The 27,747-nt window shown below is 39.3% G+C and overlaps 1 protein-coding gene across 4 annotated transcripts in view; it reads left to right on the top strand.

The window, feature by feature from the left end:
* Pde4b (phosphodiesterase 4B) overlaps positions 1–27,747 on the top strand; it is a 540,007-nt gene that overhangs the window by 157,258 nt on the left and 355,002 nt on the right. Inside the window, exon 1 of one of the 4 annotated variants that reach the window (XM_052715739.1) lies at positions 5,672–6,246. The exons of the other annotated variants lie outside the window; for them this stretch is intronic. Coding sequence (XP_052571699.1) covers positions 6,008–6,246 — 239 coding nt within the window. The 5' untranslated portion in view covers positions 5,672–6,007. Of the gene's footprint in view, positions 1–5,671; positions 6,247–27,747 lie in introns of those variants that run through there. 4 annotated transcript variants of the gene reach the window in all.

Below are 27,747 nucleotides of genomic sequence, written 5' to 3'. Positions count from 1 at the left end.
CTTGGAACAGGCAGTTGTTTCTTAATAATATATCTCTACAAATAACCTGTGACGTAGCCTCCCATATTGTTCCTCAAGATGCAGGTCACAAAGGTGAAAACTGATCTTTCTGAACACCACTTTACTAATGATGAGTAATTAAATGAGACCCTATGGATAAAAACAAATCCTGTATGCCATCTTATAAAAATAATATGCTGCGGTCACTTCAGACTCAAGACATTTAGTACTTGAGAAGAGACCTACCCTGGGAACAAACATTCTATCTTCTATTCTATTGTATTCTCATCAATCTCTTTAGTAGCATTGATGAAGCATAATCATCAATGCTATAGAGTGTGAAGCCTGGGTTTACCTATTGGACCAGTTCCTTAATTATGCAATTTTGTGTCTTGATGCTCTGATTTGAAAATGGACAAGATAATGTACATTCAGTGGACAGGTATTGTCTACCCTCTATGGAACATTCTACAAATGAAGAATAATAAGCCACACTACCATATTTGGAACTCAGCACATTATAGTTATATCTCGTTTGGTGCTGGGTACCAAACTCAGGGCCATGAGCACACAAAGCAAGGTCTTTAACCTGTTAGCAATACCTCCAGTGCCTGCAAGTCTTAGACTCTTTCCCCCACTTACGTTATTTCATTTGGAAATGTTTACAATATAGCACAAAGAAACTGAGATCTAGAGATAATGGATGCTAATGGTTTTGATGTCATCTGTTATCATGAAAGGGAGGCATGAAACTGTTCCTATGATGGAACATACCAGCACTTGAGTAGAACGGGAAGCTTCCTGCGATGCTATTTCAATGGCAGTTTCTTTATATGTATCAGTTAATTGTACTTTACCAAGATGAATAGAAGCTATTTTTGTATTCTGTTGTGCATTATGTTTCTTTCAATCATGCTAGAATGATTCTCCAGCTCCATTTCTTAGCATTGAAATTGTAATTTGTACCGATACTGTTGTAGAAAAGCATACTGACTGTTTATTGGTCAGAAGAGGCTTTAGTCTTTTGTTGCAATTATTCCTTCTCATTACCTTGCCTTGGACTGAAGAAAAGGAATTGATGTGACTTTAGTTGAATGGAGTCTAGTGGCAGTCCTCAGATGGTGTATTGTTTTGGCAAGAAGGAGCTAGATAGAGAAATAGATAAAGACTTAATTAAGAAATTAACTGTTTATATTGTTGGTTTTAACTACACTCTTTAAAAAGAAAATGCTGAATATGTTCTTTTATCTCAGACCTTCAGTTTGTATTCATAGTAAATTATAGCAGTGTTATTTTGAATTCAATGTTGTGCTAAAATACAGAAAGTTCAGTTTTGTGTCTTTAAAAACTGTTTAGTTTTACAAAGGTCAACTGAAAATGATACTCGAAGAAATTTCACTCAATGGCAACTTTTGAAGTTCAAATTTTACATTGCTATCAATATAAAAGATTATTTTATGTAAAATTGTGCTCTTAAAAGGGTGATAAGTTTTTAAAACATTTAATACTAGTATGTATTTATATTCTAAACACCATTTTATTGTTAGCAATTACATGGTCTTTTTTTTACAGCTTAGAAAAAAACTAAACTGTTGTTATTTTTGCCTCCAATATTTATAAGAAATAATCGTTCATCTATTAGTGACTAATTAATTCTATTCTTTATTGCTCTGACTGGATGTTGATGCCACAGATTTGTTTATCTAATACTGAAACATACTATAAATGAAATTTGCAGTAATTCACAAGGATATATACTTATAAACTGATGAGTGTGGGTTACTCATTTCTCCTTTTGAGGTACCCAGGGCTAAGAATTACAGGTGGACAGGAAGGATTCCATTTTATTCATTAGATACTTCTTAAGCACAGGATGCCAGTATTTGACCCTCTAACCCCCCACAAAAGGCTTGGTCTCCAGCTTGTGGTGGTCCTGGGGAACTGAAGTTCAAGGGAAGAAAGTTAGGCTACTGAGGACATGGCCTTGGGACCGTAGCCCCTCCTTTCTCTCTACTTGTCTATAAACATGAAAATCACAACACCCACTAAGGAATTCAGGCTTTCAAACAGTCTGATTGTCCTTTAAATGTTTACATTTCAGTTAACCCTCTTGGTGGACCCGGTTTCCTTCTAGGGTAGATAAGGTTAGCAGGTCTGGATGTCTTTGATCCTGTTGGCAGAGCGAAAGCAGGAGTGTGGAATGCCATCAAGTGAAGACATGATCAGCATTTTCCTATCAAAACCTCAATTTATTTTTTTTTTATTAATTTATTTTGCAATACAATTCAGTTCTACATATCAGCCACGGATTCCCTTGTTCTCCCCCCTCCCGTCCCCCTCACCTTCCCCCCACCCCCCACCCCCCCATTCCCATCTCCTCCAGGGCAAAGCCTTCCCCATAGACTGAGGTCAACCTGGTAGACTCAGTCCAGGTAGGTCTAGTCCCCTCCTCCCAGGCCGAGCCAAACAATCCTGCATAGGCCCCAGGTTTCAAACAGCCAACTCATGCAATGAGCACAAGATCTGGTCCCACTGCCTGGGTGCCTCCCAAACAGATCAAGTCAATCAACTGTCTCATCCATTCAGAGGGCCTGATCCAGTGGGGAGCCCTCAGCCATTGGTTCATAGTTCATGTGTTTCCATTCATTTGGCTATTTGTCCCTGTGCTTTATCCAACCTTGGTCTCAACAATTCTCGCTCATATAAACCCTCCTCATTCTCGATAATTGGACTCCCAGAGATCCACCCGGGGCCTAGTCATGGATTTCTGCATCCAGATCCCTCAGTAGTTGGATGAGGTTTCTAGCACAACAATTAGGGTGTTTGGCCATCCCATCACCAGAGTAGGTCAGTTCGGGCTGTCTCTCGACCACTGCCAGCAGTCTGTTGTGTGGGTATCTTTGTGGATTTCTGTGGGCCTCTCTAGCACTTTGCTTCTTCCTATTCTCATGTGGTCTTTATTTACCATGGTCTCCTATTCCTTGTTCTCCCTCTCTGTTCTTGATCCAGCTGGGATCTCCCGCTCCCCCAAGCTCTCTTTCCCTCAACCCTCGCCTTTCATTACCCCCACTCATGTCCAGGCTGTTCATGTAGATCTCATTCCATTTCTCTGTCATTGGGTGATCCCTGTGTCTTTCTTGGGGTCCTGCAAAACCTCAATTTATACTTAGCCATATTGGGCTATGAAATTTGCCATTATCTTTTCTGAGAAGAAGTTCCTAAATGTTTATTTATTTTGTTGGCTTTGAAAAATAAATATGAGCTGGATAGTAGTGGAGCACACTTTTAATCCCAGAACTTGCGAGGCAGAGGCAGGTGGATCTCTATGAGTTTGAAGCCAGCCTGGTCTACAGAGTGAGTTCTAGGACAGACAAGGCTTCACAGAGAAACCCTGCCTTGAAAAAAAAAAAAAAGAAAAGAAAAAAAGAAACATAAATACAGCAAGTAGCTTTAATGAATAAATATGAGAAATAGCTTTAATAAACCTAACTTGCTATTTTATTTTTTGCTAATAGGTCACTGTGAATCATGGTAGAATCATATAACCTCATGTCTCAGTTTTAAATTCTATTGTTTTGGGTGGAAGTCTCAGATTTGTTGCATAATTCAGCAAATAGTAGATAGCATTAGTGCTGTGGGATGGTCTGTATGTCAAATGTGTTGCTGATTGGTCAATAAATAAATCACTGATTGGCCCGTGGCCAGGCAGGAAGTATAGGCGGGACAAGGAGGAGAATAAAGCTGGGAAGTGGAAGGCTGAGTCAGAGAGAAACTGCCAGCCGCCATGATGAGAAACAGCATGTGAAGATACCGGTAAGCCACGAGCCATGTGGCAAGGTATAGATTAATAGAAATGGATTAATTTAAGCTGTAAGAAGCCTGCCACGGCCATACAGTTTGTAACCAATATAAGTCTCTGTGTTTATTTGGTCAGGTCTGAGTGGCTGTGGGACTGGCGGGTGATAGAGATTTGTCCTGACTGTGGGCCAGGCAGGAAAACTCTAGCAACACATTAGCCACATTTTCTCCGTATTATCAACAATCTGTCATTTCAAGTCACTCAAAAATATCTTCAGACATGCAAGCGCATGCACTCAGGCCTACCTAGACAAAAGCACATCTTAAAACGAACTGAACAGTACTCGCCAGGAGTCAGGAAACCTGAGTTGGGGATTTAGCGGTGATGTCAATCACCAGGATGAACTTGAATGAGTCCTTTCAGTCCCCTGGCTCTGTTTCCTTGTTTGGGGAGTGATTTTCATAACAAGGGATATCCAGTACAATCTAAAATTCCATGATTGTGCATTTGTTCACAATGCATTTTAGTTAGGTGTTTCAATGTTGATGAGTTTTCTGAAGTCAGTAGTTTAAGTAGTACTGGTGTTGCCTAGAAATGAGTAGTTTAAGCTCCAGTCACTTCCCCAAGGCTTATAGTGGGATCCCCTGCTCGCACATAGAGGCAATGGTCTGCTTTTATTTATCCCTTTAACCTTTAGCACATCTTTAGTATGTGACATATATGAAGGGTTTTAGAGCACAGGAAGGCCTTACACATTAGCATGAGCGAAGTCCTGCTGTCTGCGCCTTTCCTTTCTATCACTCTGGCTGATTAGCCCTAGTCTGCTTTGTGACGTTTGCTTGAGATCAAACTGCCTCCAGTGACCGTCATTGTCAATACAGATTGTACAACATTCAGAGACATATATACAACGACCCTCTTTATACCTCAATGTGTCTTTTAACATATGGAAACTGCGCTCCCATGCCAAAATAAAATAAATAAATAAAAAATGCCAGGTTGAAACAATCCACTTTCAACATGCCCTGACTACATGTCTGAGTTGTGCTCCTCACAAACAATGTGAAAACTCACTCTCTGGTGCACACAGCCACATACATATACACATTGTGCATCTCTTTGCACACACACAAACACGTGCACAGTGCCTAATTTTGGAGTCCATTAACTAGGGTACATATTTTACCTGGCTGTTACCTCCATTTCAAATTAGGGGTGCTTTGGCCATCAGAAAAGGCTTTGCATGCAATATAGATTGGCTTCTGTGGGCAGATCCCAAACAATGGGCTTAAACAGAAGAATGAGATTAATGTTTATTGGAATAAAAATTAGGTTTTAAATTCCTTGGGGGAATGAACCAAAGTCAATATTTTCCTGATTTTTTTTTTTTTTATATACTGATGCTGTTTGGATCTTCTAGAGAAGGAAGTGGGGGAATAAAAACTTCAGCAAATTGGCTCTTTGATTCAGAAATGGAATCTGGAAAGCTGTTTTATGGAGGCTTTTTGGCAACCCCTGACTTAATCAGTTTTGACTGTGACGAAGACAGTAGCCTCAGAAATTCAGTGCAAATCTGAGCAGTAGAGGGTATTTTTAAGGGGGGAGACGGCTCAGTTGTTTAAAGAATCCTGGGCCAATAGCATTTGATAGGCGGAGTCACTGCTGTGTGCATTGCTGAGCAAGATAATTCTGAATGAAGACTTTTACCAACACAGGCTGGATGGACTCTGGTTCTGCCCTTTGTGCAGACGGAAGTGACTGGGTGGCCAGGCTTTGCTTACTGTCTCGGTTAATACAGCTTGTTCGATAAGGTTTTCTTTAAAAAAAAAAAAAAAATACATGTAAAGGATTTATCAAAAGCCCTCATGAATATTTCATGAGTTGATATATTCAGCTGAATGAGTTCAGTGAGTCTCAGTGTGTAACTTGCAGACAAGCCTCATCCACAAGGAGGCTAGTGACAGAGAAAGCACTTTGGCGCATTTTCAGAGGCAAAGGCAGCCTGATAAAGCTCCTTGTGACAGGCTGACTTGCCATTCTCCCAGTATGCTGCTCTTGTTCTGAACAGCTCCAGGATTGGAACCACAGCTTCCCAAATTAGCCTGCGAAGAGTGTTGGGACTCAGGAGCCCTTTCCCCTTGCAGCAGCGTCTCTGCTATGTTCGAGGCTGTTGTTTTGGATGGTGAAAGCTAGCGCTCCACATAAGACATGACAGCAAAAAATTCTTCCAAGGAACTTACTGCTTGTTCTGAACCCGAGGTTTGCATAAAGACTTTCAAGGAGCAGATGCACTTGGAACTCGAGCTTCCGAAGCTACCAGGAAACAGACCTACATCTCCCAAAATTTCTCCACGCAGTTCACCGAGGAATTCACCATGCTTTTTCAGAAAGTTGCTGGTGAATAAAAGCATCCGGCAGCGACGTCGCTTCACTGTGGCTCATACATGGTAAGAGGGGACTTAAAGGCGTCTCCTGTGCTCAGCAGATTCTTGGGTTCTCAACAGTGATTTAGAAAGGTTGAAAATGGAACATCTGAGTTTTGTTCTGAGTCCATACCACAAGTGTGAGTGGAAGGGAGGCAGCAGGTCAGCTGAGAGTACACAAAGGTGCAGTGTGCTTAAGTATCATTGTGCTACCTGCTGTTGTAGATAAAATCAGCCTCTGGCTGGAAAGACCCTTTGAAATTACTGCCTATAAAAATGTACGTCAGCAAATGGGGAAATAACAGAGTTTTTAAAAGTAAGATTTTTGTTTGGTCTCTGTTCTGTGGTAGATTATTTTTAGTAGTATATTTTTGGTACAAAAATAGAAAATTCTCATCTCAACTCTAATCTATTTCTTAACATATAAAAACCTAACTTAATGTGTTGTTCTTTCATGACTATGGGGTATACGCTTTATACTTAACAACTTTTGTCTTTACTCAACGGTAGGGAAACTAAGTTCCCACTTACAAAGCTGCACTTATATTTATGATTCCAAATTGTTTAAGTTACTTGAAAATTATATATATTTTAGGCATGTCATGTATAAGAATTAAATAGCTCTGTGAAAATTGAACCGAGCCCCCCACCTCTGGCATGTATTTTTACATGGGCTGTAAAAACACTAGAATGGCCTCCTTAAACCAGTACAGGGAGGAAACGCAAGGAAAAGCACTCACAACGTTAAGTCATTTTGACCTGTAAAACCCAGGCCACTTCAGGTTTCTTTGAAGGAATGTGTTCTTTTAAATTAAGGCATCCTTCCAAATTGGTATTTGTGCCTCAGCCTTATTTAATAGGGACCATGGCAATAAAAGCAGGAAGTGGTTTTTAAGGTAATCCCCACAGCAATTTTGTGCCTGCATGCTAGAGTGCCAACTAATGTAATAAGCTGAGGCTTCTGAATGTTTGAAAATTAATGTTCACTCAGTAGTTTCCTCCTTGCCTGGAAGAGTGTATGCTTGCTCTGTGTACAATGTGTTGGTTAATCATAGTTGCCCATAGAAAGATGTGGCTCACTTTGAGGAACAGCTAATGTTCAGCCAACATATACTTCACCTAGTTAAATATGACACCGTTATTCTTACTTCTGACTGTGGTGTGGCATGCTTTATTGCAGAATTGTTTGGTCATTTTGATGAATCACATGCTGTTATTTCATTGCGCTCTGTTACTTGTAGAGTACATGTGATTAAGTTTTCAAAACGTGCCCATGGTGATAGCATTTGTAGAAAGAGAGTGTTCATGTAAAAGTAGGTGGTGATTTGAAATCCTCTCATTCTTTGTCCCTCCTCCAACACATGTGGCTTTACATCTAATATGCTGAGTGGTGTAACTAATAAGTATGTGTATAGTTCTCATTAAAGGAACATAGGTAGGAAAATAGTCAATTAATGAATAGATGTATATGTCTTTCTAATTAAGGGAATATTAAATCATTGTTTTGATCTGAAGGACCTTTAATTTTAGGTAGACAGTTTTCAAAGACTGGAAAGTCTTCTTAAAATTCTGGTAATATTTTCATTAATGTGGCGTTTTGGGTCTTGAGTATAATAATGTGACCTTTCTTCTTCTTAGAATAGATTCTTGATGTGATAGAAGCATAGAGCTATAAATACTAGAGGTTTTTGTCTTTTCAAAAGAATCAAGTTTTAGAATGATTAAAGAACCAGTTTTACTCATGCATTATACAAATTTTCTTGCAGCAAGTTGCAAAAAGAACAATTTAATGATATGTGAGGTTACTTATGCTAATAAAATGATCTTTTAGATGAGTTAAAACAAAATTTGCCACAATTGCCAAAAAAAGAAACAAGACATTGGCATAATGTAATACAATATAGGCATAAAGAATTGACTAATCATCAGACTCTGAACACATCTCTAGGTATGACTGTGACTCCTGTTCTCCCTCTTTCCTCTCAATGCAAAGACCTCTTTTTAGGTCTCTTAGTAAAGTTGATTCTCAACTTGTTTTCAGCTCCTGACTAAATATGCATTGATGCTTATGTCTTTTGTTGTATCTGTTGTAAGATGCCTCACATTTTTCAAATTTATTGTCATGAAATAGGAAGGAAAATCTCTTCTTGGAAGTCAGACATGTCTCTTACATATTTGAATGACTTTCCCTCCAATCTTAGAAGCCCCATGCTGCTTCATTTTCTCAATATATGAACTAGTTACATGAGGAGGTACAAGCATGGGCACCTTATTCTTGCTTCTTTGTCATGATGAAATGTGACTAGCCTTTTCCAAACAGTGACTGGCATTTTCCAGACCATGCACTTAAGTTAGAAATCCTAAGATACACACTCAGAAGTCTCTAAAAACATGTTATTACTTTACAGCAGACAGTAGGCTTCTTTCAAGAGGACTGGGTTGTTTTGATTTCAGCAACAAAATTAAAGTAATTTTCATGATGAAGCTAAATAATGTAGAGGGTGCAGTTCACATCTTAATCCTCTGAACATTTGTCTTTTTAAAGTTATTTATAGATTTACTACTTTAATGGAATGAACATTAAGCTCTGGCTTTGGAGACCTGAATTGTGAAGTTGGGCTAACAACAGATTTACTACACATTTGTGTAAATCTGACTCTGGAATTATTTTTAAAATATCTGAAGAAAAGTAGATATTCAATGTCTTGTCATGTTAATCATCATGTTTACACAATCCCAAATTTGGAAGAAATTTGAATAATTATCTTACTGCTTTCTCTTGCCCTTGGGCAGAACCATATTGCTCCATCTTTGACATATGGGCATCTGGCCTACTTTTAAGACTGAAGAGAAAAAATTCCAATAACAGCACTTTACCATTTCATAGTACAGATATTGAAAAAGTACTTCCTCTGACTCATTGATTTAATATTTATGTAGTATATATCCTGTTTCCCCCTCTTTGGGTATTTAGAAAAGTCTATAATGTGCTTGAATGTGAGGATTATCATCAAGTGGTTCTTTGCATGTTATTTGTCCTTATTCAACACATATAGATGAACATATGTAAGTAGCTATGGAGAAAAAGAAAACCAGTTCTGGTTCAACCTGTGTTTTTCCTCTTCTACTGTATTTTAAGTCTTTACTGTAATGTTTACATATTATCTTACTTAAGTTCTTCATTTGCATTCTTTTCAGGGTCACATGTTATACATATATAAGCTTTTAATTCTCTTACTCTAAGTATTTTTGTTCTATTATTCATTATTCTATTCTGATCCTCACCCTACAGTTCCAATTTTTTGAATTATGACTCCCTAAATGGATGAGAATCAGCATTATTGTTGGATGATATGATTGTGTGTGTGTGTGTGTGTGTGTGTGTGTGTGTGTGTGTGTGTGTGTGTGTGTGTGTTGTATACTGGGGACTGCTCAGCCTTGCTGGGTACAGAATGTGATGGTATCATTCTCAGGTTAGTGTATTATTCATCCTTGGCTTCAAATGTGAGATAACCGTTTCTGAAGCACAATGCTCCTGTGTAAAGTGTCTGACTGTAAAACTTGCTCACTTTTGCCTGGCACTTGCTGAATGCTGTCTAACGTTCTCAACGTTCTCTTCCTCGCCGGTGCCTTTCCTCAGCCATCAGCTCTCCTTCAGGAAGAAGGGTGCTGGTGCTTGTCTTCAGTGAATCCTGGCCACCTCCTAAACTACCACCTTCTAGAATAGCAAATGTATTGATGGGCACCACAACCTATCTGGCCATGCTTACAAGGACAAGTAGTATGCTTTTAGTTATTGGAGACTAAAAATCTGGTATTCTTCTTCTCCCAATTTAGTTTTCCCTATCTATTGAAAGACTTTCTTATCATCTTCGTTAAGGTTTCTATTGTTGTGATAAACACCATGACCCAAATCATCATCATCTTCACACAATCCCAAATCTGGAAGGGACTTGAATAATTATCTTATTATTCAATAATGAGTTTATTTCATCTTTCAACTCTCAGGCATGCTTCATCACTGAAGAGTCAAGGCAGGAACCTGGAGGCAGGAGTTGATGCAGAGGCTATGGAGTAGTGCTGCCTATTGGCTTGTTCTCTGCAGCTTTCTCAGCCTTTTTTTAAAAATACAACCCAGGACCACCTGCCCAGGGGTGATACTGCCCACAATGGACAGGACACTCACATATTAATCACTAACCAAGAACATGTTCCACAGGGTTGCCCATGGGCCAGTCTGGTGGGAACATTTCCTCAACTGAAATTTTCTCTTCCCAAATGACTCTAGCTTGTGTCAAGTTGACCAAACAATAGCCAGAACACTTATTTTAACCAATGTTCATGAAATGTGTAATTTGTGTCTAATACATAAATATGAAAGTACTCAAAGCCAAGGTTTACACTCTAATGATAAAGCTAGGACAAATGGAGAGTAAAAGGAAAACCATATAATACATGCCTGGGCTTTCGCTGAACTTCTAACATGCTGTCTTGTAGAATGCAGTTTAGCCCTACTTGCTTAAATGAATCAATGGAATCTGTATAGAGTATTTTATTTAATTTGGCTATTTCATAGCAATATTGGAAACATTTAAGAGATGTTTGAGTTTGAACATGTTTGTTGATTAGAGAGCAATATTCACCAAGTGCCCTAATCTGAGTATAGAGGACACAAATTTAGAAAGTTTTCTTCAAGGACTCATGTAGTAGCCGGAAAATGAACATATACATTAGTAAACAATCAGTGAGGTGTGAGTAATGCCATGGAAATGTGCTGCTCATTGTCATGAGAATCATTAGAAAACATTCTCTGTGTTAGAATTCATGTAGAGAATAGATGCCATTAAAGTAGGGTCTTAAGAATGAATGGGAGCTCTTCAGGAAAAGAATAAGCAGAAAGAGCCTTTTATCTGGCCAAGAAAACATTAATAAGGAAACAAATAGTGAAGTACTTATACGTGAGAGGGCATAGTAAAGAAACTGCTGACATGACCACTCCATAGCATGATTAAGGTTTTTATTGCACATGGGAGAGAAAAAATATCCAGAGATATCTGCAAGAGTCCAGAGCAGAGAGAAAGAGAAACAGACTGGACATGGCCAGGGGTATCTGTGAAAGAAGGAAAAGTAGCAAGAGGTAAGAGAGAGAGAGAGCAAGAGAGAGGATAGTGAGAAGAGGAGGGGCAGGGAAAAAAGCTTGCTGTTGTAAAAAGAACAAAGAAGTTATCTGGGAAGAGGGAAGCCTGGGGAAGTGAGGAGGGCCAGGGTAGGCATGCATCAAATAATCCCAGCCAAGATGCATGGGAGAATGGCGTGTCTGGTGAACCCTGTTAGTTCTGTCCTTGTTTACTAGGAGCCTTTGTGCTCTCCTTTAAGTATAAGCTCCTGTTTTGTCTTTTCAGAACTGCCTTGATCTAGAACTTGAATTAGATGCTGGTGGAAACTTGTGCCTCTAAGTCTGAGTCTCTTTCTTTAATCAGAGCAAGCATTTTGTCAGTAAGTCTATAAATGGAGTCTTCTGGTCCTTTCACTATCTCTAAGACTTCAATCTATTAGACCTTTGGAAGTGCTTACTGTAAAAAAAGCTTGTAAAGGAAGTGGTTAAGTGCCCCTGCTAGAAGGGGCCTTGGGGAATTTGGCCATTGCCTGACTGCTGAAGCCTAAGCCTCCTCTGTGGATCCCACTGGCTTTCTTCTTTCATTAATCTCTCCTTGATTACCTCTCAGTTTTTCACACTAGGGTTTGTGGTGTTTCCTTCTGTAAGACTACAGTCAGGCCACAACAACATTCTGCTAGGAGATTTCCATGGTTCTTAGGGAAAAACTTGAAAAGACTAAGCATGGTTTATAAGGTCTACACTGTCTGGCCTCCACTGACCATGGCCTCATCTCTTATCCTCTCACCAGCCGATGAGCCTTCCTATCTCTGGACATGCCAACCATGTTTCCGACTCTGAGGAGCTGCACTTGGTTTTCTTCTGTCTTGAAAATTAATGCTGGAGATGGTGACGTGGTTCATGCTTATTTCCACTCTGACATCTCCTTAAGAACCAACCTAGAAAGGCTTTGACATCTCACCTGCCTTCCAAAATTGTACACTTCCCATTTTCTGGCTCCTCTTGGGCTTTGTCTTCTTGACACTTACCATTATTTGAGCATATAGTACAGACTGCTTCTTTGTTACATTGCTGCTTTTTCCTTTCCTTGTCTGCCATCCCATCTCTGCCAACATGGGTGAGGGCACAAATTCTACCCTGTTTTCTGTACCCCACAAATTTATAAGAAAGGTAGACATTTTCTTCTTTCTTTTATGAGACAGGGTCTCCACGTAGCCCACCTTGGCCTTGAGCTATAGCTATGTAGCTAAGGATGACCTCGAGTTTCTCCTCCTCCTCCTACCTCTACTTCCAGGTATCGCCATACCCCTTGCATTCAGTCCTGGGATCCAACCTAGGGCTTCTTGTGTACTGGGCAAGCACTCTACAGCCCGAGGAAGACTAATTTTTCATGAAAGAATGTGTAAATATGACCCCTCTGTCCTGCTTTTATTCATAGATTAAGTTTCCTTTAGCCTAGTATCAGGGGTGGGATGCAGGAATTTGGCTGATAGTTATCTTACAAGCATCTTTGCTCTGTTCATCTTTTAATAGCTGTGATCCCTTTTTGCCAACAGCCCAGCTCTGTCTTGCTTCCTCCTTTGTGCTCTATGATTGAATCTTCAGTTTCAGTGTAACGTCTCACTGTGGGGTGAGTGTTTTACATGTGAACCATTTCATTAAGCCTCTGGGTACAAGTCACATGACCCATCCTGTAGTGCTGTAAAGCCATGCTTCTCTGTAGCTCTGAACAATCAATACTTATTTACTTGGCTAGTCTTCATGAACCAGACAGTACATTTGTGCTTTAGTTTAGGAATGCTGGGGGTCTCAATCATGAACTGTCCAGAAGTGGGAATGGAACCATCTTCTGTGATCTTGTCATCCATGTGTTTACATCTTCTGTAATGAGAATTTTAATTACCTAGTCTATAGTTCTTTGTCTAGGGTGAGGCCCTAGATGTTGTGCTTAAGTAACATTTACTGCACTCAGGCAAGAGCTACAGCAGTTTGAGCTCTTTATAGCATCTCCCCGAAGAACTTGGAAGTCAGAGGCCACAACTTGCAGGGGGAAGAATGAGCAAACCCTTGTCCTCTGGAAAATGCCTTAGGAGGAGTGAAACTTTGCACATAGCTCTCCCTGTGTTTTCCTGACCTGGGGCTTGGGGACATCTGTCATTTATAATAATTTGTTTAGCTTGAATAACACTATATAAAAACTTAAAGTCATTTGTTGACCTTCCCAGGGTAGCCTTTTTTGAGAACATGGGTGTCTTCTCTTTGAGGGATGCTAAGAATGCTTTTTAGATCTTGTGAAAAAGGGAATGCCTGTGACACCAGTTCTCCCAGTAGTTTAGTTTGACCTCCTCCTCCTCCTCCCAGCTCACTCCTTACAGCTCAGACTTACTGCAAATTATACAGATTGGAAACAAAGGGAGAGATGATGTGACGTCAGGGAGAGTTTCTTGCCCACTGTATTTCTGGAAGGTCAGTGTGCCAGAAGCCATTTGGGGATTTCTTGAGATGGAGAATGAGGATGATTCATTTTTACCCTGGTGTTATTTCTATTTTGAGCAAACAACATATATAAGCATGGTGGGGGCAACCTTGAAGAGATTCTCAACCAGATGCCATAACCTCCAAGTACCTCAAATCCCATCCCCAACCCAGTAAAAAATAAGACAGTAGAGAGAGACAGAAAGCTGTGTCACTATGCTTGATAAAGGTCTAAAAATGCCTAGATAATTTGTAACATCAGGATCATATGCATCTAACATGAGCAGCAATGACAGAAGGAAAAGTGGAAAGGATGGAAACTTCTTTGAGACAAGGAGAGACTCCTAGGAGGAGAAAGTTTAAATTTCAAAAAGTTGAAAGGGTGCATGATGAGCTCTCTACTACTCCTTAACATATTGGGTCGTATTGCTAACATTCTGACAAACTATGGACTCATTTGCGGCTCTAGTTTTGAAAGCTAAACTAGTAAAACAGTTGCAATGGAGGGTTATAAGTGTTTGAAATAGTTTTATAACGTTCCCTAGTGATAAAGGTTTGTTTGGAGTGCTTGAAACAGTTTCTAAGAGGATGTTTACAGTATTCAAATTTCTCCCCTTCCTGCAGAAGGTCAGCAGAGCCTTTTTGCTAAGACTGTAAAGCTTGTAGCATTGGAACTGGCATTATATGATGTCTCATGCTACATGTGAGCTTTATCACTGAGAACTTTTGATCTTACATTTTACAGTGAATCTTTGCTGTATGCTACTTCAGCTAAAGTCAAAGCAGCTAGTGTGAGTGTCATTATTTGTTCTGAAAATTTTGACACAGAGCCTTATGCTCAGGAATTTTAAGTTTTAATTTAATTTTAAGAATGTATCTGTCTATCTAACATAATAGACATCTATTGCATTAAAGCATGTGGCATAGTAATTCATGTACTATGTCACATATATGTTGTTTCTGCTTGATTATCTTACCAAATCTCTAAACATGCACACACATGTAAGTTATAGTCAGACTTGATTGGTAGAACAGAAGATATTTTTTCTTTCCTTTTCTTTAATTACAATTTTAAAATTAAAATATGATTACATCACTTACACTCTTCCCTGTCCTCCTTCTAACCTATCCTATGTCTCCCCTCACTCCCTCTCAATTTGATAGTCTCTTTATATGCATCAATATATGAGAATATAACCTGCTGTGTCCATTTGGTGTGGCTTATGCACATATGATTTCAGGGATGACCACTTTGTATTGGATAACAAACAGGGGACTCATCCATAGGAGCCCTTTCTCAACAGTCATTATTGTCTATAGTTCTTTGTCTAGGGTGAGGCCCTGTGATATTTCCCCTCCCACTTTAGCACATCTATTGATACTATCATTATTCAGGGTTTGTTTTGTTTAGGCAGTCATACTCTTGAGGTGTCATGGTGTAGCTTTCCTGTCATTTCTAGGAGATACAATTTACAGCAGATTTTCTGGTCCTCTGGCTCCTACAATCTTTCTGGGCCTTCTTCTGTGATGTTCCCTAGTACTTAGCTTAGGAATTGTGTTGTATCAGCTGGGGCTCAGCTCTACACAATCCATGATCTCAAAAGCATTTCTGAATGTGGTGTGGTACCACAGGCTTATAATCCAAATCTTGGGAGGGTGAGAGGCAGGAGGATTGCCATTAGTTCCAGGATAGCCTTGGCTACATAATAAGTTCCAGGCCAGTTTAGGTTATAGAGTAAGACCCTGTTTCAACAAACAAAAACAAGCAAATAAGCAAATAGTATTTCCACGTATGAAATCCGAGAGTTAAAATGCACAGACACATTAGAAATACATTATAATATCCACATTGTGACCATTCAATATACTGAAAAATAAAATAAAATAACATTCATTTATTGTCATGTAATTGTAAAATCCTAATGAACCAAACTAAATTACACTAAAATGAATTAATTATCTGAAGACCTAGAGTGAATTGCTTAGATCCCTGGCAAGAAATTTTATTGCTTTGATTTGCTTCATCAATATATTTTATAAAGCCATTTGTATCATTCACTGTGAGGCAGGGAGAGGACCACTTTGAAGTAATCTCATCCACTTGCTCCAATAAGCTTGAGAGCAAAAACGAAAAACAAGACATAGGAAGATGCTTTCTCTATTTCAGGATCCTGCATCTAAAAAGCCAATATAGGACTCTGAGCAAATGCCTGGGAAGAATTCCAGTGTCATCAAAAACTCATTTATTTCAAAATGTTTCCTGGCCACCCTTTCTATTCCTCTCTAAAATTAATACACTTAGATGGTTTGTCATAATATAGAGCATCCAAGAGTGCTTCTGTGGCTTACTTGTGCCATAATTACCTCAGCACTTTATCCAGGAATCTTTTATCTCATCACCAGATCTATTTTTGCCTCCTGAAGAGAGGTCAGAGAGGAGAGAGAAATAATCCACGAGGTCTAACACTTGCTCGTAACTGTCCAAGATACCCCACTGGGATTTTACCATTGAAATGTATAAATGCAGTCTAACTTCACGTGGATAATTTTGTCCTTTGCTTTGCCCAGAGCCTATAGTTTGTGGGGCAAGCTCATCCATAAAGCACAGTTGTTCCTCCAACATGCTCTTGTTTATCAGGATTACATGGAGATCAGCTGGTGAGTTTCAAAGGGCATAGCATTCATGGTTCAACCCCATCTTTCACCAAACCCTGGGTTTGGGGCATCTCATTGCACCTAGTTTCTTTTCTCTTTCCACATCTGCAAAACTGAAAAAAAAAAGTTCTTTGTGTCTCATTAGGACTCTGTGAGAATTCAATGAAATAATGTGGATAAAGTAGTAATCTTGGGCTAAAGACAAGTAGCAAGCAGGTATCAGTTCACTCATGTGTCTAGAGCATGTGTAACTTTGGGTTTGGGTTTACGTAATATTTACCATAATATAAAGTATTTGAGTATTCTATGCAGTTTCATTAGGTGAGTTTTTATTAACAACTTGTATTGCATCTTAAACCCACTTTTCCTATCACTTAGATATTACTTATTTTCATGTGATATTGCTTTATTGGAAGAACCCATATTAATTGTCTTTACCACAATAAAATGTTTTTTTAATGTAAAATGTTACTATATGTGTTCTGAGATATAATCATTCTCGTTATTCCCACAGATGACTGTAAATAATCTCCCAATATTAAAATTCCTGTTGTCCTTTTTTTGAATCTGATATTTTTCTCCACTAGTGAACATAGACATCTGCAAAGCACTATTTCTTTAGACTGATGGCAGAACTTTCTTCTAAATGTTGGAAAAGTTATTTTCAAAGTACAAGAATGTCTCTGAGGTTGTTTTCCCAAGTCTGTAGACTCTAATCTCCTGGTGACCTGTTTATACAAGACCATTTATCCCAAGAGGCACTGGGAAAGAGCCTAAGATTGTGAGTCAGAGCTCAAAGCGGTGCTGGCGCCACCACTCACAAACTCCCTTCTATTTATTTACGTCTTGAGTGAAGAGAAGTTGGTGAATTAACCTTTAGGAGCCTCAGCTTCCTAATCAACAAATTATAGATACAATGTAATTACTATCTCCATTTTAATGAGTTATTTACAATATTAATGAGCATTATTGAGTAGGAGGAGAAAAGTACATTTACTGGACAGAAGATAACAATGAGTGCTCTTGCCACAGGCTTGACTTCAACATTGCAGGAATATGTGGTTTGTATGTACAGAACATTCAGTTAACAAACCCTAGAACCTTAGACATTGCTCCAGACCTCTTTTTATAAATATGGGTAGGATTGCTGTTGTATGGACTCGCCTAGGTGAGAGACGGTGTGGATACAGCGACTGGAGTAATGGTATGTTTGGATGTCATCTACCCCGTGAGTCTTCATATCACTTTTGTGCTTCCTGCAGAAAGATAATAACAAGCTCATGTGACTAATAGGTACTGCAGCAAAAGTTGTATTTAACCTTTATCCAGATGACTTTACAACATTTAAATCAAATTGCTCTTTATTTCCTGGTCATTTCCAAGAATATTTAAGGAAGCAGAAATAAAGGTTACTACGTCTCCCAACAAAGACTTCCTTTTCTCGTTATCGTTAATCAGGTGGGGTCTGTCTCCTACCAATTTAAAGACAGGTAAAGGTTAGAACAAAGGGTTCATTTAAATGCACTAATACATCATTGGAAAGGGGCCACTCAGATAAATTGAAATCGTAGTGACAGTGAAAAATAAAATGGAACAAAAGAAAATACTTTGGGGGCTTCTCAGAATCTTGCCAAGCTTCTGATTCTATATAAATTAATAAAAGTATGATTTTTAGGAGTCTATCAGGAAATGATGGATTAAATTAAGCAACTGTTCCTTATATATAAAGTTGTGGAGATCTTAAAAGTTTGAAGGTACTGTTTTCATAAGTATGATGCTTGCTTGGGATTTACAGGCTTTGAGAATTTTTATATTTCATTTAAAATATTATTTCCTTTATTTTTTGAGATTATTATATATGTACATCATTTCCTCCTTTTCTTTCCTCCCTCAAAACCCTCCTGTTTACCTCTCCTTGCTCTTTTCAAATTCATGCCCTCTATATATACACAAAACAAAACATTAAACAACCTGCTCAGCTTGGATAATGCTACCTATATGTAAGTTTCAGGGCTGACTGTTTGTAATTTGATAACCAATCCATCTGCTCTTTCCCAAGAGACTATTTCTCCCAGTCTCAGCATTGGTTAGTTGCCTGTAGTTCTTGTGTGGAATTGAGACCTCATAGGCTTTCCTCATCCATGTAAGCGTGTCTGTTGTTGTCCTTGTTCAGCTCATGTTTAGGCTCATGATGGTGAGACTTTCTGGATGTTGCTTCTGAATATTTCTAGGACATAAAATCTCACAGCAAACTCCCTGATTCTCTAACTTTTACAGTTTGTCTACTCACTCTTCTAGCCTGTTCCCTGAGCCTGAGGTGTGCTGGTTTGCAGAAAAACATGGCCAATCAAAATGTAGAGTTTGTGGAGCCCAGTCCCAACAGATGCATCTAAAAGGCTTTCAGTTTTAAGGTGGCTAAATCCCAAAGGTTCAGTTGGCACATGTGCACATTTTGTGCTAGGTGCAATTTTACCAGTTGTGGTCTGATTAATACTTGCTCTGCCACCTTTACCTTAAGTAGGAAGAAATAAACACTAAATATGAGTGTCTGCACAGTGGTCTAGTTTTCTGCAAAACATGATAAGCATTCACAAAAATATAAGTCTTCCAAAAAGTTTTATGCTCAGTATATTTTTGAAAAAATGTCTTAGATTTAAAATATATTACTTAAAATATATTAGTCAATTGTACATTTTATGTTATTTTAAAATTATTTTTTATCTTACTCTGTGTGTATGTGTGTGTGTGTGTGTGTGTGTGTATGTGTGTGTCTCAGTGTATGTATGTGCACCATTTGTGTGCAAGTGCCTACAGAGACCAAAAGAGGGTATTGATCTCCTAGAACTAGCATTACAGGCAGTTGTGAGAAGCCCAGTGTGGGTAAAGGTAATAGGAACCAAACCATGGACCTCTGCAATAAGTACTTTTCAGCTGCTGAGGCATCTCTCCAACCCACATTTTATGCAATGCTTGAAAACGAGTTTGTCAAAAATTTATTGTTTTGGGAATCTCTCTCTCTCTCTCTCTCTCTCTCTCTCTCTCTCTCTCTCTCTCTCTCTCTCTCTCTCGTGAGTGTCTCTCTCTCTCTGTCTCTCCTCTCTCTCTTACTTTTTTTATTTTGTGCATATAAGTGCTTTTCTTATCTGTATGTCTGTATACCATGTGTGTTGCCTGATTCCTGTGGAGGTGAGAAGAAACCATCAGACCTCTTGGAACTGGAGTTATGGATGGTTGGGAGCTGCCCTGTGGGTGTTGGGAACTGAACCCAGGTGCTTTACCAGAACAACTCGTGCTCTTAACCATTGAGGCATCTCTTCAGCCCTGTTTCAACATTCTTATGGGATTGCAGAATTTGTGTGTGTTTGGTATGTTTAAAGGGTGTTTGCACTCTCATTTCTTTCTTTTAAGTTTGAATCTGCTCCTGTTAGGGTAAATATTTTCTTGGATAATTAATCACTCTGGAATCTGGAACACTAGCAGGAGGTCAGGTAGTCTGCTACTGTAGATAGGGAATCTTTCCCAAGGCAGAGAACAAAAATAACCATATGTAAACTGTTCCACATTCAAAAGGGGGCAAGAGTAGAAGAATTCTATCGCATGCCTCTATCTTTAGCTGTGTTCTCTGTTTACAGACAGGGAAATGAGGCTTGTTGATACTAGGGAGTCAGGATACTAAGCAACAAACAGAGTTAGTCCATGCGTTGTGATTTAGAGTTACTCATTTCTGGCAATGATCACAACCTGCTTCACCTCCTTTGTAACTGAACTCTAGCTCCCCTGGGGAAACATCCAGCATCATCACTTGTCTCTTGTTAAGAGCCTCCTTACAGTGAAGGCCTGGCAAACTTATTCTATTTAAACATAATTGACTCATGGTACATGGTGCATGGGTCTATTGGGGGGGGTGTTAAACGTTATAGGGAAAACATTAGTATCTACTTATAGAATCTGACAGGCTGGAAAGTAGAAGTAAAGGGAGATATGTTGGAAGATGAAAGGACATTTTTCAGGCCTTTCCCTTTTATAGAGGGAAATGGAAGACACATGGCTGCTGCAGGCTTGGTGCTGTGTCAGCAGACTCTACAGTCATCCGTTCACCCATTCATTTGCCAAGTCAACCACCCAGCTGCTCAATGCGCATGATTTCTGGTTTTGCTCCTGCTTCTGAGCTTAGACTCCCGTGTCTGGAGAAGGTCTACCCCCACCCCACTACACTCAGCACCTCATCTCCTAATCACACACTATTGTCTTGTTCTCCTGTATTGGAAAGCATCTGTTGTCTGCTCACAATAGCCGCCTACTGTCTCTTGCTAGTACTCTAGACTCTGGAGTGATCAGTTGCTCAAGAACATAAGTCACCCAACAAGGTTTACCTTTGTCCCTGGTGTCCCCACGTCTCCAGTGTCCCATACTGCTATTGATTTCTCAGTTCACAGATCTGCTGCCCCTGTGTTTTGTAAAGCACGCTCTGTGGCTCCATGCACTCCTCCATCTGTTACCTTCTTTTCCTTGCCTCAGAATTTCCCACATCACTCTCCTGCTCCCCTCCCCTACAGTCAGTGCTTTAGAAGTTCCTCAGCAGTTTTCCCCCTTTCTGTTGCTATTGCAAGCATGGAGGTTTAGGTCTCTGTGCACCAGGTGTCTTGGGTAGCTTTCCAGCTCTGCTGAGCTCCACTCACAGTTGAGGTGTACGGATCATCCTCTTGGCTGAGTGCTGCCCTACCTTGCTTTCCTGGACATCAGGGTCTACACTAAACTGACTGGCTGCAATTTCTGTTTTCTCATCTGACTTGCCCTCATCTCAAAGCTCTAAATGCTGAAGCACTCTGAAGAATGAAGAGCATGATTTTTGTTTATTGTTTTCTACACTCACTTCTCAGACCATGACTCAGACACACGACTTGAGCATCATCTGTATGCTGATGATCCCCAAAGTTCTGTCTTTTGCCAGATCCGTCCTCTGAACCCAGTACAGCATATATCTTCACAGCTAAAATTCAATACTTCATACCCATTGCATAGGTTTTGCCCATCACATCTTAACTCCGTTGCAGTTTGGTTCCAGGGTCTCCATCTCAGTGAGATACAATTCTGTTTTTTTCTGATTGCTAAGGCTAGGAATCCTGAAATCTTGCATGAATCCTACTAATTCTACCTTTCCAATTTAGAATCTGATAATTTCTTTTTTAAAAATGTTTTTCAAGATTTTTAATTTTGGTATGTGTGTGGGTATTTTTTTCTTGTATGTATGTCTGTGCATGGCATGAGTGCAGTGCCTGTGGTGGCCAGAAGAGGGCATTGGATCCCTGGAACTGGAGTTAGAGATGGTTGCTACCGGCCTTGTAGGTGATGGGTATCCAACCAAGGTCCTCTGGAAGAGAAGCCAGTGCTCTTAACCACTGAGCCATCTCCCCAGCCCCTAGTCACTCATCACCAACTTGTACTTTGTCCCCGTGTTATAAGTCTCCTCCGACTTTCAAATGTGCTTTTTGCAATGACTTCTCTATCCAGTAGCCACACTGCTCCTTTACATATTGAAGAGTTATAGCCACCCCCACCTCTTTTCAGTGACCTATGGCACAGTGTCTCAGAGCTTGGGTCTGCGTGTATGTACAAGGACTCTATGACCTCATTGGTCTCAACCTATTTTTTGCCAACTCCCTCTCTGATCCCCCTGATCACTTCCCACCAACTTTCCTTGTACACCACTAACTCACACTAGTTAGCTTGCTAGTTAGCAGCACCCAAGACAAGCCATCTGCCTTGTCTTGTTATTGAGAAGCAATTTCTACATGAACCTTTCTGTTCTGTTTTTTTCTGATCACAATATGAAACATCTTTCTCACCCTAGTGTTCTGATTGTCCTTAACCCTGGTTTAACTTCTGTATAGCTTTAATCACCACCTAATGTATGTAGCCACACATTTAGGTGTACATATTTCTATATCTGTATCAATAATTGTATTCATATCCATCTCCACATCACTTCATATGATGTATATCTATCTCATTTGTTTCCCTCTCCTGTACAATAAACTCCCTAAGATGGAGACTTCATTTATTTTGTTCATTGCTCAGTGTCCAAGGGAAGAATATGAACTACCATATGGTAACACTTAATAGATGTTTGTTGAGTGAATAAATGAGTAAAGAAATAAATAAATTACTAACTGTTTGGGTGCCTTCTGTTTTTAAGTGATGACTTTCCAAGTTGAATGAGAGATAAAATGAGAATTTAAGATACAATGTGACAGATAAAATGGTAAATGTCACTATACCACCCAAGTGGAGATTTTTTTGTGTAAAATTAGCACATGTATGTGATATAAGACACATGAATACATATGAGTGACAGGAAGGCACTTCTAGGAAGAAGACTTCACATTTTGATCACGGTTCATGGAAGTTGTGGGATCTCAGGCAAATGCTAAGTCCCTTCCTCCCGCTGTACTCACTACGCTATAAAACTTACTATGTGTTTGTCAAACTCAGATTAGACAACTGACATAGGGCACAAAGCAGACATTGATTTGTTTTCTTCACACATCTGGAACTTCACTGATCGGTCAACTTCTATGGCCTATTTACTTCTTTATAATAACTTGACAACCTTCTGGATTCTCATTCATCAGCAGATAGATTTCTGGCACATTTTCATTATAGGAATCTTTGACATCACATTGTTAACTGTCCTCACCGTCCCTTAGAGATCAATCCTGTCCCTCTCCTTTATTCAATAATATCATGTGCTGGAAGAGCCTCAGAGTCCTTTAGCTCATTTCTATGAATAGAAAGCTACGTCAGTCTTTTACACTGGAGGGCAGGAATAAGTGAATATTTGCTCTTAAATTGTAGCTATGTCTCTTTAACTCACACTGGAACAGTGGTTCTTATCAAGTTACCTACATAGTAATGAAAACAATACCTACTGAGTAAATGTACAGAGAATTGTCCATTTAAAAACATTAATCAAAACCATGGATATCATTCTGTGGGCTACAGCCAGGTCATTGAAACAATAGCAACAGCTTGGGTAGTCTTTACCATGATTTAGATGTCATTTGAAGGGCATTGTGTGGTAATAAATAGCAGGCATCATTTCATCAAGTCAACCTCTTTGAGGACAGAGGCTATTTATTGTCCCTATCTTGTGACAACTGGCAAATAGATGTGGAACTGGGATTCTTACGAATCTCACTGCTGAGATATCTGCATTTTCCTTGCACCTGGGGTATACTTATTTTGGTCCCGATCCTGCCATTCGGATATTGGCAGTCGGAGAGGGATCTAATAATATAACATCAGAAATTATAGGCTGTGAGGGAACCCACACACATCTATTTGTCAAACAATTAGGATATTTCTAAAATGTGAGCAGATGTACAATAGGAATTAGCAAATAAAAAAACAACCAAATTTAAAAACAATTCTGATAGGAACACAATTAATTTATATGTAGTTTTCCAGCTTATACTAATTAAAGCCTCTAAGGTCTTGGTCAAGTTTGAGACCTGGAACTCACCGTTGTTTTCTCCCTTGTATCAAAACAATGATAAATATCAAGTATTATGTCTTATCAATTTTTGCTTAGCTACTGCTGTCATCTAAACTTCTGTGCCAGAGATTTGCAGTCACATTGTCACCAGTTGGGAACTCTTTAAGGACTGTTTAGTTTTCAATGACAAACAATCTCCTGGAGAGTTTATGTGCTAAATATTTTCTGGGTTTTGCAGTAGCACACATCAGGCTTAGTTATTGTGTGTGGATGGGATTTTTCATTTTTAACATGTTCTCAAGTTCTCTGGACATTTACTGTTTCCATCTGGTCCTCATAAAAAAATTTCACATTTGTAATGCAGCTCAGGCTCCTGCTCAGAGCATCATTGTGATTCTAACCATGACTCCAGTTTTTGACAGAGCAGATACTCTTAAACTTTAGACTTGTGTTTGATTTTGCCTTTCTTTCCTCTTTCTCTTCTTTCTTTTTTCCTTCCTTCCTTCCTTCCTCCCTTCCTTCCTTCCTTCCTTCCTTCCTCCCTCCCTCCCTCCCTCCCTCGTTCCCTCTTCTCTCTTTCTTCTACCTTCCTTTCTTTCTTAAATCTAGGAATCTTGATTGAAATGGTGCATTTACCTCCAACAACAATAATCGCATGCACACTGTGACAAGAGGCACACTTCCCACTTGCGCTGGTACAGTTTAAAGCTGCAGGAGAAGCAACAGCATTGAGCCCAGGCCAAGGGAACTGAGCAGTCATCATAGTTTCTCTTCATTTCACAATCTGTTCTCAGTGATCACACATGGAGGCGTATTTTTCAAGGATCTGAACATTTTCTTGAAGTAGCCAAACAAGGGGGATCCTCTCTGTTGAGTTTGGTAGATCCCCTGAGAGCAGTGCAATCCAAGTTCATAGTTCCTGGGAAGTTCTTTGCTATGTCCTTAGGTGCACAGCTCATGGTTGTGACTAGCAAGCATCAGTGAGCTCCTCATTTATGTCAAGGTTGTTTGCCACCAGCTTCCCAAACCCAGTTCGATGATTTTAGATACTATCAGCACTCCCATTTGAGGGTGTGGAAATTGAGACAAGAAGGCAAAAAGACCCCAGCTAATAAACAGTGAACCCAGAATTTAAACCAAGTGTCTAGGCTTAGCTTCGGAATTATTCAATTCTAGAACAATTTTGAATTACTCAGTTCTTTGGAGAGGCATGTTCTAGAACATGTCACCCTCTTTCCACTAGGCATCATATTCAGTCATAGCTTCCCCTCCTCGAGTGTTTGCTTACTTTACAGTTTAATTAAGGATGAGTGCAATAATTATGTGCAAATAGGCAGAAGAAAACTTTATGAATCACAACAGGAGTCAATGTAGAGGGTGCTCTCCCTTCAGAAGTCTAGAATGTCCTAGGACCCAAGGGAAAGGCCAAGCTTCTCCCAAGATGATGGTGTGGAACTTTTACTTTCAGGCCTAGAAGAACTGTCTTTATTTAATTTATTGTTCTTCAGTGATACAGGTATTTGAAAGGCATAATTATAGTAAAGTACAAACAATATGAGTTCACTATCATAACTGTCTATAAGTACACAATCCTGCTGATAGTCACATACATTAATTTCATTCAGGAAACCCCCAGTTGAGTCCAGTCTTTTCATCTTTCAGAACCAAAGTTTGGTGTCATTTATACAACTCCCACTTTGTGCTCTTCTCTGACCCTTGGTAACCAGTGCATTTTGTTTGTTTGTTTATTTATTTATTTACTTACTTATTATTGCCTATGGATATTGGAATTGCTGTTATCTTTTTGGCTTTTGTGAGTAATACTGTTATAAAGGTGAATGTTCAAATAGCTGTGATCTTACTTTCAATTCTTGGGGGCATGTGCCTGGAAGTAGAATTGCTGGATCATATTACAATTCTGCTTTTAATTTTGAGGAGCTGGCATACTGTTTTCCATAACAGCTGCACCAAGGGACAATTGACAATTGACAATTGCACCAGGGCTCCGATTTCTCCGTGTCCTTGTCAATATGTGCTATTTTTTCTCCCTCTTTCTTCTGTGACAGTTTTATTAAATATGTGAGGGCATTTTGTTTTGATTTGCATTCCCATAAGCATTCATGACATTATACACTTTTTTACATGCTTCTTGATCTGTTTTTGTTGTTATTCGATTGTGAGAGTTCTTTGTATATTGTAAACATTAATCCTATTAATACACACAACTTGCAAATACCTTTCCAGCCTATAGCTATATTTTTACTCTCCTGGTTATGTCTGTTGGCACATAGAAGTTTTAAACTTGTGTTATTTTTGTAATCACTGTGACCAGAAAGCTGACAAAAATCTTAAGGGAGGGAGGATTTATTATACCTTGTACTTTCAGAAACGTTGTTTATTACAGCTGGAAGGGTGTGGCATAGAAGAAGAGTTCACATGATGGTGGTGTCCAGGAAGCAGAGAAAAGAGGAATGTAGGAAAGGGCCCAGGCAGGATAGAATCACCAAGAACACACCCCCAGTGGCCCACCTCTTACCTTTCTTCACTGTCAGTAATGCCATCACACTGTACTTTTTAAGGCACCCATTTACTGGGTAAATCAGAGACCTCCAATCTAGCAGTATGGAAACAGATTCACAGACACCCAGGGGCGTGCTTTACCAGCTTAGGTGTTTCTCAGTCATTCAAGTTGATGCTTATGATTAACCATCAAAGATGTATTCTATTTTATTTGTATTTACCTTTGAACTCATAATCTACAAATAACTGTCGAGTCCAAAAATCACGGAGCTTTCCCTCCATGTTTCCTTATAAAGATTTATAGTTTTGGATGGATTATTTTTTATCCATTTTGAACTGATTTTTTAAAATAATAAACTATAAAGAAATTTAAGATAATTGACTGGTGGATGAACTTGTAGAATGAAATGGATATGCTTATTGTTGCATAAAAATTACATTTCAGGGAATATTTGCTATGATAGTATATTCAGACAATCTTCAACATGTTTCAGAGCTGCCTGTTATTTGGATTTTACAGTCATCAAAGCCTGAATTGCTTTGCATAAATATGTGAAATAAATTCACAGATGTGTGTTTAGGGCAACACCTGATATCTAGAAACTGTGGCTCTAATTTCAACCCACAATTTATTTATCAATTTTTTTTAAACTCAAGTCAGCAATACAAACAGAAATTTCAAAAATCAGGTACCACAACACAACATAATCCAAAGCTGTGCATGCAGTGTAAAAGTCACTTTTGTTTTCTTCCCATTACAACACCATTTGTTGAAAAGTTGGATATACGTTTAAATGAAATTCAAACTATATAGCTAAAAGTCTCCAGTTCCTCTTCCAATTGGGTACAGACTGTAATAGATTTATAGGAATCATTCCTAGAGTTCTGAACTTGGAGTGCTTTTGTGCCCCTAAGGACAACTGGCAACTCCTGGACTCAGTCTTGATTGCTCTATTGTGTGTGTGGGGGGGAGATAGGCAGAAGTGGTCCTAGCTGTTAGTAGCCAGTGGGCTGAGGATGGAGATGCTGATAAAATGCCTACAGTGCACAGGGCAGCTCTCACAGTGAGGAGTCTCCTGTGCCCTTTGACCCAGTATTGCTAGGGCTGGGGAACTGTGGCCTTAAGTAGAGTCAGAGTGATACTGTAGGATTGAAATACCAAGAAGCCTGCTCATCTTCTTTGGTGGTGCTTTTAGTTTTGCTACTTGAAGGCTTGCCAATGGTGACTGTGGAGGTGACTACCTAAGGGCCCAGTCATATGCTC

Source organism: Peromyscus californicus, unplaced genomic scaffold (genome assembly GCF_007827085.1).
Source record: "Peromyscus californicus insignis strain IS unplaced genomic scaffold, ASM782708v3 Scaffold_5__1_contigs__length_169319896, whole genome shotgun sequence".
NCBI classification, from domain to species: domain Eukaryota; kingdom Metazoa; phylum Chordata; class Mammalia; order Rodentia; family Cricetidae; genus Peromyscus; species Peromyscus californicus.
Note: the sequence above shows the minus strand (reverse complement) of the source record. Positions and strands in the feature narration are given on the sequence as shown.